General features: G+C 31.9%; 1 protein-coding gene across 1 annotated transcript; it reads right to left on the bottom strand.

The window, feature by feature from the left end:
- Window positions 1–14,587: 14,587 nt before the first annotated feature.
- Window positions 14,588–15,369, bottom strand: LOC145292394 (uncharacterized; the record flags this gene model as incomplete). Its single annotated transcript, XM_080138722.1, has 2 exons — window positions 14,588–14,679; window positions 15,306–15,369. Coding segments are annotated over 2 exons (156 nt in total), but the record flags the coding sequence as incomplete, so codon positions are not given.
- Window positions 15,370–15,753: the final 384 nt, after the last annotated feature.

Here is a 15,753-nt window from a genome sequence, read left to right as displayed (position 1 = left end):
GGAATGGAATTCCAGAGTCTAGCGGTTCTGGGGAAGAAACTACTGGAGTAGAAAGATCTTTTACATCTAGGGATCTCTACTGTGTGGGGGTGGGATTTAGCTGCCTGTCGGGGTTTGTCGAGGGTGTCTACGTCGTGGGGGCACAAGTGTCTGCAGTTCGTCAGAGCATTCACCATTAAAATACTTGTAGAACAGGCAGAGATGAGTTTACATATGACAGCGTGTGTAAAATCAGTAGGCATTGCAAATGGATGTACCTGTTAGATTTTCTCTGTTTTGTTAGTGTTAGAGTGTGTTCAGTCATATGTTCAGTCATATGTTCAGTCATATGTTCTGTCATATGTTCTGTCATATGTTATATGTGTGAGCATGTATGTTCTGTCACTATGCGTACCGATGTTTGTGAGTGTCTCTTAACACCCCAACCCACGTATGTGTAAATAGTCTTGCCTAAGCTGATTTTAGTATTTCTGCTGTTTACGGATCGTGCTATTTTCATGTATAAGATAGATTTTTCAAGTGAAATGCATTTTTTTCCGTATTTTTCCCTAAGTAAATTGTTTGGTGAAAGTACAGAACATTTACCATTTTATGAATGGGATTCAAAATATACGTCATTTTTTCAGCACAGTCTGTTAACTGGATAACTACCAAATGTAATTTCATAAAAAATAAATACATAAAAACGCCTTCACCATTTATCTGTTAATATGCATGCGAAATCGGTACTTCTGCAGTTTACAATCCCTGCTGAGATAACAATATTATTATTTAGAAACCCATTCTTAACACGTTATTTATTCTCTACTCTCGCCTAATAATTTAATAAACAAAATACTTTTTTAAATACGACGATCTCCAAACTACAGGAATACTAAAGATAATAAATAAAAACGCCCCAAATCACATTTATCTATAAATGTACGTGCGTAACCAAGTTTTGGTACTTTTACTGCTTACGAACCATGCTAATTTTTAGATAGTATTTTCAAGGTGCATTAGATTCGTATTTTTCATTTCTTAAATTGTTACGTAGGAGTACAGAATAGTTAACATATTAAATATGGGTTCCTAAATCATAACCTTATTTTTTCCCTACGGTCTGGAAACTCCAGTTTCCAACTGTCATTCTTTTAACAATTTTCATTTTGAAATTGTGAATACAAGACGACATTTTTAATCATTTGCAAAAAAATATCCAATAAAGTAAAGTGGATTTTATTTCGTTCAAGTTACCACATGAGATTAGTGCATATGAGAGAAGTCACATGAACAAGATTGTGATATGTAATCTATCCCGAATTACGCCGGCATGTTGAAAATTGTGATTTTACTGTGACGGTTGGTAAGTACAAAAAGATTTCAAGGGTTAAGGCTGATGTATCTCAAACTCTGTAACTGAGGTCGACGATAGCACCTGAAATAGGTCATTCGGGTTCTTATGAAAGAGAACGTGGAAAAAAAGAAAGAGGAATAACATGAAAGAAAGAGAGGAATACATCGTTTCTCTCGCATGCAGAGCAGGCTGGTTTCCGATTTTGGACAGAACAGCCCCGTCGAGATTGGTGCAAAAATGCGTCGGGAAAAATCGCAAAAAAAGAGTTAGGAACGGTGAACAAGAAAGAATGTTGAACCGATTCGTTATTCTTTGTGTGCAGTTCCCTTTTGCAGGTAAGAGCGACGAAGACCAAGATAACGTAAAAATGGTAGAGTGAACTTTATCGCGTATATATGCACACACACTAGATTACATACATACAGACAAAGAGACGTACGCAATGAGATATACACGCAACAGACAAAAAATACGCAACAGACAAAATCCCCCCCCCCAGAAATCTTACAATTTCACCGAATCGTTCAAGGTTGGGCATAGGATTTCCTGAGTTATGCCGGGACACGGATCAGCTGGCAAGACAACAACTTCTGAAAGACGCGTTACCATATTAGCACAACGAAACATGCAACGGCCAACTCTTTTGCTCTTAAGGTTTACCTCTTTGTTTTGTAATCGTCATAACAAGTTAGAAGCATTTGATCTTTGGTATTATTTTAAAAGACGTCCAGTAGTGGGGATTTATTTGGTGGCCGTGATCAACGTGGAGTTGCCTCTTGGTTATCATTGCTTCTAGGTCCATCTTATATCCGAAATAGTAATAGCTTTTTTTTTACATAGGCATCACCACTTATCAAGACCCAAATGCCACTCGAGGATAAGAGTTAAAGAGTGTATAGTAGTCAAGTGGGCAATATAGTAATCGTTAGTAATGGAAATTCGGTGAATTTGTTAACTTAAGTGGAACAGCTCGTCAAGAACTTGTTTAGGTTAGACTTGAAGACAACCATATTGTATTCAACTGGAAAGCAGGCAAACGGAAAACTGGTTGACCTTTTGATGCTACCAGACCAGACTGTTTGAAGATACTGGTTTTCTGAACAAAAATGCACCAAACATTAATCTTATTGTTTTTCTTTTCTTTTGCAATACTCAGTCATGTTCTGCAAAAACAAAAACAACGTTTTTACTACAAAACAACCAAACCATACATCATGAATAAATATTTAAGGATGTAAAGAACATAAAGCATGAAATTTCATCAATGACTTGATTCGACTTTATATTACCCGAAAAGTGTTGATATACTATAAAACAAAGCAACGAAATCAAACTCCATGAATAAATATTTAAGGATGTAAATAACTTAAAGCGTAAAACCTTTTACCAGAATTATTGGATTTAACTTTAAATAACCGAAAATGATTGATATGCTGTAAAACCATAACAATGAACCAATCTTGAACTAACATCTATTAGGTTTGGTGCAAAAATAATGTCGTTTTTTATGAGATCCATATACGCCAAAAAACGACATTATTTTTGCGCCAACCTAATAACATTTGCTCAAGTTGCAACGGTTTATCTTTCTGTTTTTATTTTTTTGTTGTTTGTTTGCTTTTTTAATCTCCGTTTCTTTTCGACACGAGTAATGTCAATGGGAAGGGACACGAATAGACCTGTTGTCCGCTTTGCAAAGCGGACAGTTCTTCCTTTATTGTAATAATCATTATTTATTTTATTTTCCTCTTTTTATCGTCGAAGTAATTGCTGTCATAAGCAGGAAGCGGTATCCTTATTCTTTACAACGACGAGGTTTCCCTTATTTTCCCCACAGCTTCTCCGTTTCGACGATATAGCACGATTTCCAATTCAACATCCCTTTTTTTTTTTTCCTTTCTCTAATGATGGTCGCTGTTATCTGAGTGCAGGGAAACTCGTTGTAAATGACGGCATTAAAAAAAAAAGCGGGAACATTTATCGTTACTTTCGGCAGACATTTTTTTTTTAAATGTTTGCCGCGACTCATTTAAATGTGAATTTTTTTATCTGTCTTCGCTGCGGGTTTCTTCGATGTTACAACATTAAACACGTAGATTAGCCTCGTTTAGGGATCGTTTACTGGAATAAAAATTCGATTCGGAAAGTAAGAGACTGTATTTAGTGGAAGGAATGAGAACAAATAGCAAGTTAAACAACACTCGGCGTCTAAAACAAGAATTTAGTTAGTAATCCTTTACTCTATTTCGATAATGAGACTTTTTTTCTCATTTTACTTTCTTATTATTATAACGAAACTTTTTCTATATTATTTAATTGGAATTCATTGATATGAGTATTATTTGTTAATTCATTTTATTGCGGACTATAATTCTCATCTTTTTTTTTTTTTTTTTTTGATGTTGTTTCACGACGTTTCAGCTAGGAGATTCGATTCTCCTAACTGCATTCTCAAAGAATGCAGTTAGGATATTCGGAGTTCCTATCCCGTCGCGGTTACCACCTGACGAAGGCCAGAGGAATAGTTGACCGAAACGCCATGAATCAGCAACTAAAAAAAAAGATGAGGATAATAGTCAGCAATAAAATGAATTCACTCTTCTTTCTATAACGAAACATGTCTTTTTCTCTCTTTTATTCTATTTCCAGTTTTAGAGGTTTTGTTTCTTCTTTATTTTTAACTTCATAAATTTAGACCTTCTTTGATATAAATACTAGCCTAGTCGAAAATACGTATATAAATATTATATTTTAATTAATACAGAAACTGAAATATAGTTTTCTTCAAATTAAATTCAATTTTTACCAGTATCCTTATCATAACAAAATGGAAATATTAATTAGCAGAAGGTGACACGAACGCACAAGTTAAAAGAGCCGGTACTAGAATTTGCCTTTTTATACATAGCAAACTATTTGCTTTGTTTTCTATAAATTATAAATGAAATTATCTTTGATTTGACACAAAGTTAAACAATTGATTTTTTTTATAATTATTTTTTTGCTACGACATATTGTCAAGATATTTAACAAAAAGACTGTGGGAGTTGACGATGATGAAATAAATACCGGTACAAAAATAGGATTCATGTACCTATCTTTCTGGATAGGATTAGAGTGTAGTATTAATTGACAAAGTCGATACACATGACTAATAGCATGTTACCTAAGAGTTCATCGTTAAAACTGTTCAGCTTAATATTTACAGGCAATAGGAATTGAAACAAATACACTGAGGACATTGCCAAGGCTGCGGCAAAGAAATCGTGCTAGAAAATTACTTGCATCTGAGAGTATCCTGTATGTTTATAAATCCATTATTCGCCCATGGATGGATTATTGTTGCCACATCTAGGCTGATGGATCTCTCTCTCTCTCTCTCTCTCTCTCTCTCTCTCTCTCTCTCTCTCTCTCTCTCTCTCTCTCTCGGATAAGATCCAAAAAATAACCTTCAATCTAATAGCCACGTACTATCAGGGTACAGCTCGTGTTCCATCGCCGTAATATTGAATTCCCCTACCTGTCTTACGAGTACTTTAAGAGAATGTGTGCCTCCTCGACGTACATATCCCAGGCTAATCTGTCAAGAAGCAAAATACCACCCCTTCACTGTAAAGGTACCTAGACGCCGGAAAGCCTTCAACTAGAAATAATTTATTTCCTCAGATTGCTAACCTTTAGAATCCCCTTTCTAATACGCGGAAGTTTAAATTTTATGTGAATAAATGTCTCGCTGCTCACCTTACATAGTCTCTCTAGATTCCAAATACTAACCTCTTTGTCAAAGTGGCAATGTGTTTTGTTTGGGATAATTAACACGAGCCTGTTAGGATACCGTGGGAGTGAATTTTTTATGAGTTATGACTGCATTCTTTAAGTATCAGATTAAGGTTAATAATAGATGTGATAGAAAAAGATTACATCTTAGGAAATTTGGCAAAATGTTGATACAAATTTCTAGTTTGTGTTTTCTAAGTTATGTATGAGTAGGTGTACAATGCCTGAGGATGGCGAACGCCGTTTCTGGTTTTGTTAAAGCCCAGCCATGGGGAATTAGCCTCTCAGCTAGTCCAATTAAGGAGTTCTGTCTCTGTTTTGAATTTGGGGGCAATAGATGTCCTCCAAGATGCCCACTTCTCTTGGCTTCCCAAACTTAAAGTTATTGTGGAAGAAAACTATCCACTTCGAAATGTCATTATTACTTCATTTTCTAATTCAGTATCAATTTTAATAATATTTAAAGCAGGATGGAACCTAGAAGAAATGTGATATGGTGGTTACTGTAATGAATTATGCATATCAGTAAGAAAGACAGAGGAAGTAATTATCAAGGAAAAATATATAAGTATTTTTGTTTAAATATTTTAATATGATTTTTATACATGTTTTGTAATCAACGAACATGACATGAGGGAAATTGAAGCCAATTTTTTGTAGTGTCTTTTGATGTTGATTTTAATATTTTACCAAAACAAAGATTCATCTAATAGAGTTTTTCATTATTAAATCATACTTGGAAACCAGAATAAAAAAGAGAACAATTTCGATGACTTGGATTTGTTTTGTGTTCTTTTTAATTGAAATTTCACTGATTAAGACTGCTAGATATATCTTCAATTTATTACCTAAGAAAATATGTATTTTAAGGATGGACGTAAACGATAGAACAACATAAAAATGTTTTTAAACAAATAAATAATATTTATCAAATTATTGATATATATATATATATACATATGCATATATATATATATATGTGTGTGTATATATATATATATATATATATATATATATATAGAGAGAGAGAGAGAGAGAGAGAGAGAGACTTATATGTAAGTGTACTGAGTTCGTGAAATTCAGTAAATTTTCATATACCAATGGGTTTTAGGCCAAAATGGTTGACTTAAAGAGTAAGTTACAAAATTATCAAATTTTATAATTGAGCATTAATATATTGTATATATATATATATAAAACAGTATATATATATATATATATATATATATATATATATATATATATATATATATATATATATATATAAAACATTATGGATACATTTTTTTTTAAATCGCAACTCATTCCGAAAACATAAAGAAACATATATATATATATAGTCTTATTTATAGTATTCCGAATTTTACTGGGTTTATATAATTGAAAATTCAGTAATCGTTCATATACCAATAAGTTTTAAGCCAAAAAGAGATGACTATAAGCTACAAAATTATCATATTCTATAATTGAGCATTCATATATTGTTTTAACAAAAACCAAGACATCAAAGAATGGATTGATAGCAACAAATAGTGTATTTCAACGTTAGTTATAATTGTTTCAAGACTATTCGGACGAATTCAAACATTATGTCGTTTGAAAAATTTCACAAAAACAGCCTTTCGTCAGACTTGTTGAATAAAAAACATTTTAACAATAAAACATTATGGAAACCATTTCCCTTATAAGGAAAAGAAAACAAGCGAAAGTATTTTACCTATATCGCATCCTTGAAAAGTTTTTTAAAGATTTATATATTTACCTATTTTCGTATCTCCATTTACAACAATGTTCAAACAAATTATCATACAACGTTACCAGTAATTACCTATGTCCACTTAATATGTTTTACTAATACTATTCATTAATTTTTTAAATTAAATTTCTTTATTTCTTTATTTGATTTTAATTATTTTTCTAATCCGGATTAATCAACTAAGTTATATTGTTGGGATTCTATGTTAGTATCGTGTCTGGAATTTGCTTTGCTTATTTACAAAAATATCGGCTAACCTATTTCTGTGATTCAAAAAACGGTTTTTGTTTAAAACCTATTCAATAAGGAAAAAAAGTTTAATATTACTCTATACTTAGCTTATTCTCATTCTTCATTTAAACTTAAGGATCTCAATTTATTTTTAATTTTTTTTTCTTTCGTTCCTTCCTATTAAGATTTACGAACATAGGATATTTTCGATGTAGAAAGGGAGGTGACTCTGTACGTGCAAAATTTTAAAGATTTAGTTGAATTATAAGTTCCCAAAATCCTTAAATGTATCCATAACGTTGAAAGGGAAGAAACTCAAGCCGTTCGATATTTTAATGTTTTAATTTCTAAGTTTGGTAAATTCCTAATATGCATTTATGATTTATTTATTAATTAATCAAAATCATTTAAATCTAGGCTAATCTATTCAAAATATAAGTTTTTAATGCATATCTTAACCATGATACAGGTTTTATTACCAAAGATTTAACCTACGTTTGCCATCCAACCATAATTTTATGAGGTTATATATGGCTTTAATTCAAATAATATCAATTCAGGAATTAAGTTCTTAAATACTTATCTAATAATAATACATATCCCATTAAAAAGTATTCTAATAATAAATATATTCTTTAGCTCCAAATACGTTTTACTCCAATGAAAGTGGAGGTTCGCCTTGGTTTTTTAGATTTAATCCTTTAGAACAAGAGTTAGGATTTTCAAATTTTACTGATCTAAAAGCAGTATCAATTAATCTCCATTCTTTAATTAATAATATTGTTTTTATTGTTTTGTTTTGTTTTTTTTGTTGCATTCGTATTGCTAATTTATGTTAAATTATGTTATTGATCTAGAAACGGTATCAACTATATCACCATCAATATAAATAAAATTGTGTTGCCAGTAAGTAGTTTGGAAGGAAAATATACACACACAGACACACACAGAAACACACAAACACACACATACAATTTCACTTTTATATGTATACTAGCAGTTCACCCCGGGTTTGCTCGGGCCCTATGTACTGTTCATAACTTTATGTACATATATATATATATATACGAGCAAACAGTTAATAAAACATGTTAAAAACACTTTGAAAAAGAGTTAAAGACATATTTAATCTGTAAAGGAAACACTTGATAAGTGGATAGTCCTTAATCCGCAGAGTTTCGAAGAAATACTTTCCTTCTCGTCAGAGGGTAGGAATTAGCAAAATGCGAGATCGGATTTTGCATATAAAAGTATTTGATGAAACAACAAGTAAGTCAAAGATCTAACTCGATAACAAAAGCATTTTTGTTATCAAGTAAGATCTTTGATTTACTTGTAGTTTCATCAAATACTTTTGTATGCAAAATCCGTGTCCAAGAAACCTGTATCTAAAATTTCAAGTGTTTGAACCCGAAATTGGTAGAGAGTGTAGTAAAGTCTGCAAAGGTCAAATATTTCAACTTTGGTCTCCTTGCAGATAAATTTTCGCCTAAAAACTGATTTAAAAAATGACTGTATGTCTGAATACCCTTTATGTAAAATTTAAAATTTTAGACACAAAATTGGCTGAATAGTTAGCTAGAGACCGCAAAGGTCAAATCTTTTGAACTTTGACCTCTTAGTCAAAAACGGAATAAAAATCTTGCCTTATGTCTGAATACACTTTGTGTAAAATTTTAAATGCTTCGACCAAAAATTGGCTGAGTAATTTGATAGAGGCCACAGAGGTTATTTTTTTTAACTTTGACCCCAATTTTGACTCCATAAAATTTATTCTTTTGGGCTCTAATCAAATTAAAAGTTTGGACTAATGTCCAAGTAACCTACATTTAAAATTTCAATTGTTTAGACCCAAAATTGGCGGAGCAGTTTGGTAGAGATTTCAATCGTTGAATTTTTACTCATTGACAGTCAACTTTTTGGCCGAAAAACGATTAAAAAGATCTTCCCAAATCTCAATGCCCCTTATGTCAAATCTCAAGTCTGTAGACTGAAAATTGACTGAGTAATTTGGTAGGGAAATGTACACACACAGATAGACAGACACACACAGACAATTTCACCTTTATATATATATATATATATATATATATATATATATGGTAAAACTGGTAATTAGTAAAAACCTGAACAGAGTGCTCAATACTATTGCAGAGCAAGTATGTGTTTTATTTTTTTATTACCGTTTTATCTGTTTGGTTACATATGTACCTCTTACCTCCCCCTTTCTTTTTTTCTGGTATTTCTTCTAAAACACTTCTTCCAAATACTAACAACCATTTCTGTAAGGTCTGACGAGGCTGTTGGATCGTAAACATGGTCCAACATCCGAAACATATGTAACCAAACAGATAAAACGGTAATAAAAAAAACATTTATATATATATATATAAATATATATATATATATATATACTATTTCTTATATATATGTTATTTCTTCTCCTTGACAGAAGTTCGCCAACTCTTCAGCTAAATCCTGCGCGGCTGTGTAAGTGGCTGTTTAACCAGTTTCAGTCCCACATGAACATCCACATTTGACACAAAAACTTTCCTTCTAGTAAGAGTACTCGCATGTTAACATTGTGAATTCTAAAATGCCGTGGTCAAGCCACCTTTAGATTTGCAGATGCGTCCATGAATATGACAACTTTGCACTGGAGATCGTGCTATTATAGCTTCTTCGTAAAAGTCTAGAACCAGCCAGGGAATAACAACTTTGACAGATAAATAGTAAGCTTACTTTTAATTTGCAAGGACACGCATAGGTATAATGCACAAGTGTACAAAATACTGAATGTAATTATCTTAATGGTAGAAGAAATAAATCTGCTAGAACTATATGTTAGTGAAGATAATGTTTATAATAAAAATCATGAATTGTTGTATAATCATTTGCTATCGGTACTTTAGTCTTGATCATGTTTAAATTTTATATTTTTTTCTCCTTGTTCTCATGAAGAAACTTTATTTCAATAAAATTTTATCGTCTCAGAAACGGGCGTACACCAATTGGTTGTTAATGTTGAATTCTTGGAGTGTAAGTGGGTGATTTTTCTATAAATTGTATCATATTATACATATTTGTGTGCGTGTGTGTAAAAATCAGCATCCAAGGTTTACCTTGAGCTTATATCATATTATACATATGTGTGTGCGTGTGGGTAAAAAGAGCGAGAAGGGCATATTGTAGGCATAATTATAATGTCCATTTATAACATTTCCAATGAATTATTACATTTCAATGGGTTAAATGCGTAGGTTTGCCGAATTAAAAGGGAGACGTAAAGACGAGAAATAGCCGGAAGTTTCCTGTGTGCTCAAACCAAACCTGCTCATTTTTCCGTCTCGGAAATGTCGGATCAGGAAATAAGAAATCCTTTGCTCATGTTGGCAAGTTGCAAACACTCTCCAATGGATCCTGGAAATATCGATGGCCGGCAATTTTGAATTGTCAGTGTCACGTGATTCCGCAATTGCTCGAACGGCATAGTCATTGGAGATGATGATGCTATTAATAGGTGATGTGTATGTATGTGTATGTTTGTGTGTGTGCTCCACTAATTCATTCAGAGGCTTTGATTGAAACAGAATTTATATGCGTGTGTGTGCGTGTGTGTGCGTGTATGTGTGCATGTGTGTGTGTGTGTGGGGGGGGGGTGCTAGCTGACTTTGCCATGTCGCTATCGTTTGGCAAAGTTTTCTACTTGAAATACTTTTTATTCGTAATTATTTTGATACACGGGATAAAAACTTTCGCATTTATTCATACAAACATATATACTAGATACCTTCAATAGGTTTCCAGACTTTTTCCATGTGAACATTTTTAGTAATAGTACACACATAAAACTCAACTCCCCTTCGAAGTAATCTCCTCCGGTTGCAATGCACTTGTTGTGTCGTTCCATCAACTTCTGGAAAGGCCCATGGAAGTTCTCTTGCGTGATCGTGTCACTGACCTTTGTCACAGCCTCAATCGTCTCATAACGACAGCATCTAAGGTTTATCTTGAGCTTATAGAAGAACCAAAAGTCACCGGGAGTTTGGATAATAGTGAGGAACTGTCTTGATGCTCGTCTTGGTAAAGTAGTCTGCGACGCTGATGGAATTGCAAGTTGGTGCATCGTCCTTGTGGAAATGCCACTAACCCAATATAGAGAATGCTGATCGCTATCGACGGAATCTCTTCCTGAACTCTCTTAAACCCTCAACATAGTATTCCTTCTTGACTGTCTCTCCGGTGGGAACCAAGTGCATGTAGATCATATCCGTGCTGTCTAAAAAAGGAATCATCATAAGTTTCTAGGTGGATTTGTCTGTCTGGCCTTTTGTTGCATAGTCAAGTATCAAATCGGCGTATAGACATATGTTGTATAGAGAGGTTATCACAAGCGTTTATGTTTTACAAGAGTGTCATAAATGTTTATGTTATATAAAAGGTGGATATATTAGAAAAAGATACTGCATACCTTTTCTTTTCCGGGAGTTCTGTCTTCGCTGCTGGGCTCTGTGATTAAATATGCAACCACCAACACACAAACGATTATAGACACCTGAATTTTCTTCTTTTGTGAAGCCATAGAACAACACTTTATATTTTTAAAATATAAATTTATTTCAGCTGTTTTAATGGTATTCTCAGAAGTCTATTTACGGGTCTACATGCTTGTTCTTTTCTAGCCCCGCTTCCCGGACTTTGAAGAGTTCGTCTGTTCATTGTGGTGGCCAAGCTCAAACTCTCGACTGACTAAACTCCTTGTCTCTTTGACCTGTCAGTCGCGGTGACACAGCCGATCAAAAGACTCCTTACTTAACGTGACCTTCTCTGTCACATACGCAACTGCTCAAGGTCGATCTAGTTATTTTTGTTTATATTTTACTTAGTTAATTTTTTGTTTATATTTTACTTAGTTAATTTTTGTTTATATTTTACTTAGTTAATTTCTGTAAATTTAGAACCCATTTTTACATTTATTGTCTTGGGGTTCAAACAGTGAAGAAGCCACTATAAACCCTCGAAAGTCATCACAGTCCCTGTGACCCCATGGCTTCTTAACGAACCCAAATTCAATTTCAGGGGTATCATTTACTCCCGTCGACACTACATGTAGTCGATAAATCCTCGGCAATCAGCCGAACAACGAAAATCGAGGTCCATCTGCCTCAACAACACGGACAATGATCGTCCATGGCTTTACATACCAGCTTTTCTTTCCACAGGTGGCACCAAAACATTTTTCCCATATCAGGCCTTACACCCTTTTCATCATTAACCTTTCTTTACTCTAATAATATTTTGGGGAACAACAGAAAACCTCTTCTATTCTATCTGGTGGTCAGCACTATAATGACCAAGATACTCTTGACTATACCTCAACTTATATGGTCAAAACATCAGACTATCCTTTTTATACACCTTCTCATCGCAGCAGAATGATTACATCGTAATGGACTTCAACCGCCATCACGCCCCTTCATAAACCTGTTTAGGGATCCTTAAGCCCGAAAAATTGATCCTTCCCAATTCGCCATAACACACGTTGACGGGAATACGTCTGCCGTATTCGCTGTGTGGAGAAATTTGTACTCCAGCCGGTAACCGGAGTCAGCCCTTATTTTGACCAAAGCATGCAGAACACAGATTCTTAATGCGAGGAGCATCTTCGCTCTCCGTCGATACTATACGTCATCGATGAAATCTTGAAAATAATCACTCAATAATCAATTTTTCGGGCTTAAAAAATCGCAACTCACCCCGAAAACAGTAAAAAAAAAAAAAATCGCAACTCACCCCGAAAACAGTAAAAAAAAAAATCGCAACTCACCCCGAAAACAGTAAAAAGTCGCAACTCAATCCGAAAACATTAAGAAAAAATCGCAACTCACCCCGAAAACATAAAAAAAAATCGCGCCTAATCCCGAAAACGTTAAAAAAAAAAATTACCGAATAAGGCAGACGTACTCTCGTCAACGTGTGTTACAGCGAATTGGGAGGGGTCAATTTTTCGGGCTTAAAAATCACAACTCACCCCGAAAACAGTAAAAAAAACAAATCGAAACTCACCCCGAAAACATTAAGAAAAAAATCGTAACTCACCTTGAAAACCGTAAAAAACAAAATCGCAACTCACCCTGAAAACAGTAAAAAAAAAAAAAATGGCAACTCACCCCGAAAACATTTCTAAAAAGAATCGCAACTCACCCTGAAAACAGTAAAAAAAAAAAAATCGCAACTCACCCCGAAAACAATTTTAAAAAATCGCAACTCACCCCGAAAACATTTTTTAAAAATGCCGCCGTTACAAACCCCTTCTATTCAACTCTTAATTTATTGCTGACCTCTACATCTTATAATCCCATAGTCTGTCATTTTTCCTATTTCCTACTTCGGTATATTGCTTAATTTGTTTATTTATTTATTTCTCTTTTTCTATTTCTTTTAATTGACATCATCTCCTTATTTTAAAATTTAATAATTATTTAATTAAACCCCACAAGACAAAAATCATTCGATTTCTCTTTCTGCCAAGAAAATACAGAATCACAATACAACAAAAACAAGATTTTTTTTTTTTTTTGCCAAAAATGGTTCAACAAATACATAATCGGTTCCAAACAAAAAATGGTTCCGTTATCAACAGTCAAACACGAAAGTCTCATTTCACTAAGTACAAAAACTTCAAAACACAAAAACACAGATATGTAAATCTCAAAACTTCCACGTCAGCACAATTTTGGGGTCGGCTGAAAATCACTTATTATTATCCAGCAAATATAATTATCTAACACTCGTTCCATTCAACTATATATATATATATATATATATATATATATATATATATATATATATATATATATATATATATATATATCCCTCCCAATATATATATATATATATATATATATATATATTTATATATATATATATATATATATATATATATTAAATTAATTACTAAAAAAAACTTTGCTGGACGCCACGTCATCAACAACGACATCTTTTTTCTTAAAAACATCAAAACACTATAAAACATTTATCTTTCTTAAAACAGATACAGCCATTAATACATAAAATAATTATACTTCAATCTCAAATAATTCTACATACATTACTCCTTTTTTTAATAAAGCCAAGAAATTCGATTTTAATTGTCTTTTTTTTTAAACATGAAAGCTAAAAAGTTCAACAGGGAACAAACGCAATTATAACAAAATTCGTCACATTTCTTGCTTCGATTTGTTTAAACAAAAAAAAACATCAACTGTTGCTCTTGACAAACAATTTGATTGACAACAATTTTATTTACAACAATTTGATTTACAACAATTTGATTTACAACAATTTGATTGACAACAATTTTATTTAAAACAATTTGATTTACAACAATTTTATTTAAAACAATTTGATTGACAACTATTTGATTGACAATAATTTGATTGACAACAATTTGATTTACAAAAATTTGATTGACAGTAATTTGATTGTCAACAATTTGATTTACGAGAATTTGATTGACAACAACTTGATTTACAATAATTTGATTGACAACAATTTGATTTACAACAATTTGATTGACAACAATTTTATTTAAAACAATTTGATTTACAACAATTTTATTTAAAACAATTTGATTGACAACTATTTGATTGACAACAATTTGATTGACAACAATTTGATTTAAAAAATTTGATTGACAACAATTTGATTTTAAAAATTTGATTGACAGCAATTTGATTTACAACAATTTGATTGACAATAACTTGATTTACAATAATTTGATTGACAATAATTTGATTTACAACAATTTGATTGTCAACAATTTGATTTACAACAATTTGATTGACAACAGTTTGATTTACAACAATTTGATTTACAACAATTTTATTTAAAACAATTTGATTGACAACAATTTGATTTACAATAATTTGATTGACAACAATTTGATTTACAATAATTAGATTGGCAGCAATTTGATTGTCAACAATTTGATTTACAACAATTTGATTAACAACAATTTGATTGAGAACAACTTGATTTACAATAATTTAATTGACAACAATTCGATTGACAATAATTTGATTGACAATAATTTGATTTACAACAATTTGATTTACAATAAATTTTATCGACAACAATTTGATTGACAACAATTTTATTTACAATAATTTGATTTACAATTTGATTTACAACAATTCGATTTACAATAATTTGATTGACAACAATTTGATTGACAACAATTTGATTTACAATAATCTGATTGACAACAATTTGATTGACAACAATTTGATTGACAATAATTTGAGTTACAATAATTTTATTTACAACAATTTGATTGAGAAAAATTTGATTGACAACAATTTCATTTACAATAATTTGATTAACAACACTTTGATTGACAACAATTTGATTGAGAAAAATTTGATTTACAATAATTTGATTTACAACAATTTGATTTACAATAATTTGATTTACAATAATTTGATTGACAATAATTTGATTGACAATAATTTGATTTACAATAATTTGATTTAAAACAATTTGATTTCCAGTAATTTGATTGACAACAATTTGATTTACAATAATTTGATTGACAACAATTTGATTTAAAACAATTTGATTTATAATAATTTGATTGACAACAATTTGATTT

Source organism: Euprymna scolopes, chromosome 13 (assembly GCF_053919585.1).
Source record: "Euprymna scolopes isolate OS-2025 chromosome 13, ASM5391958v1, whole genome shotgun sequence".
Classification (NCBI taxonomy): Eukaryota; Metazoa; Mollusca; class Cephalopoda; order Sepiida; family Sepiolidae; genus Euprymna; species Euprymna scolopes.
The sequence above is the reverse complement of the archived record's forward strand: the minus strand, read 5'-3'. Positions and strand labels throughout refer to the sequence as shown.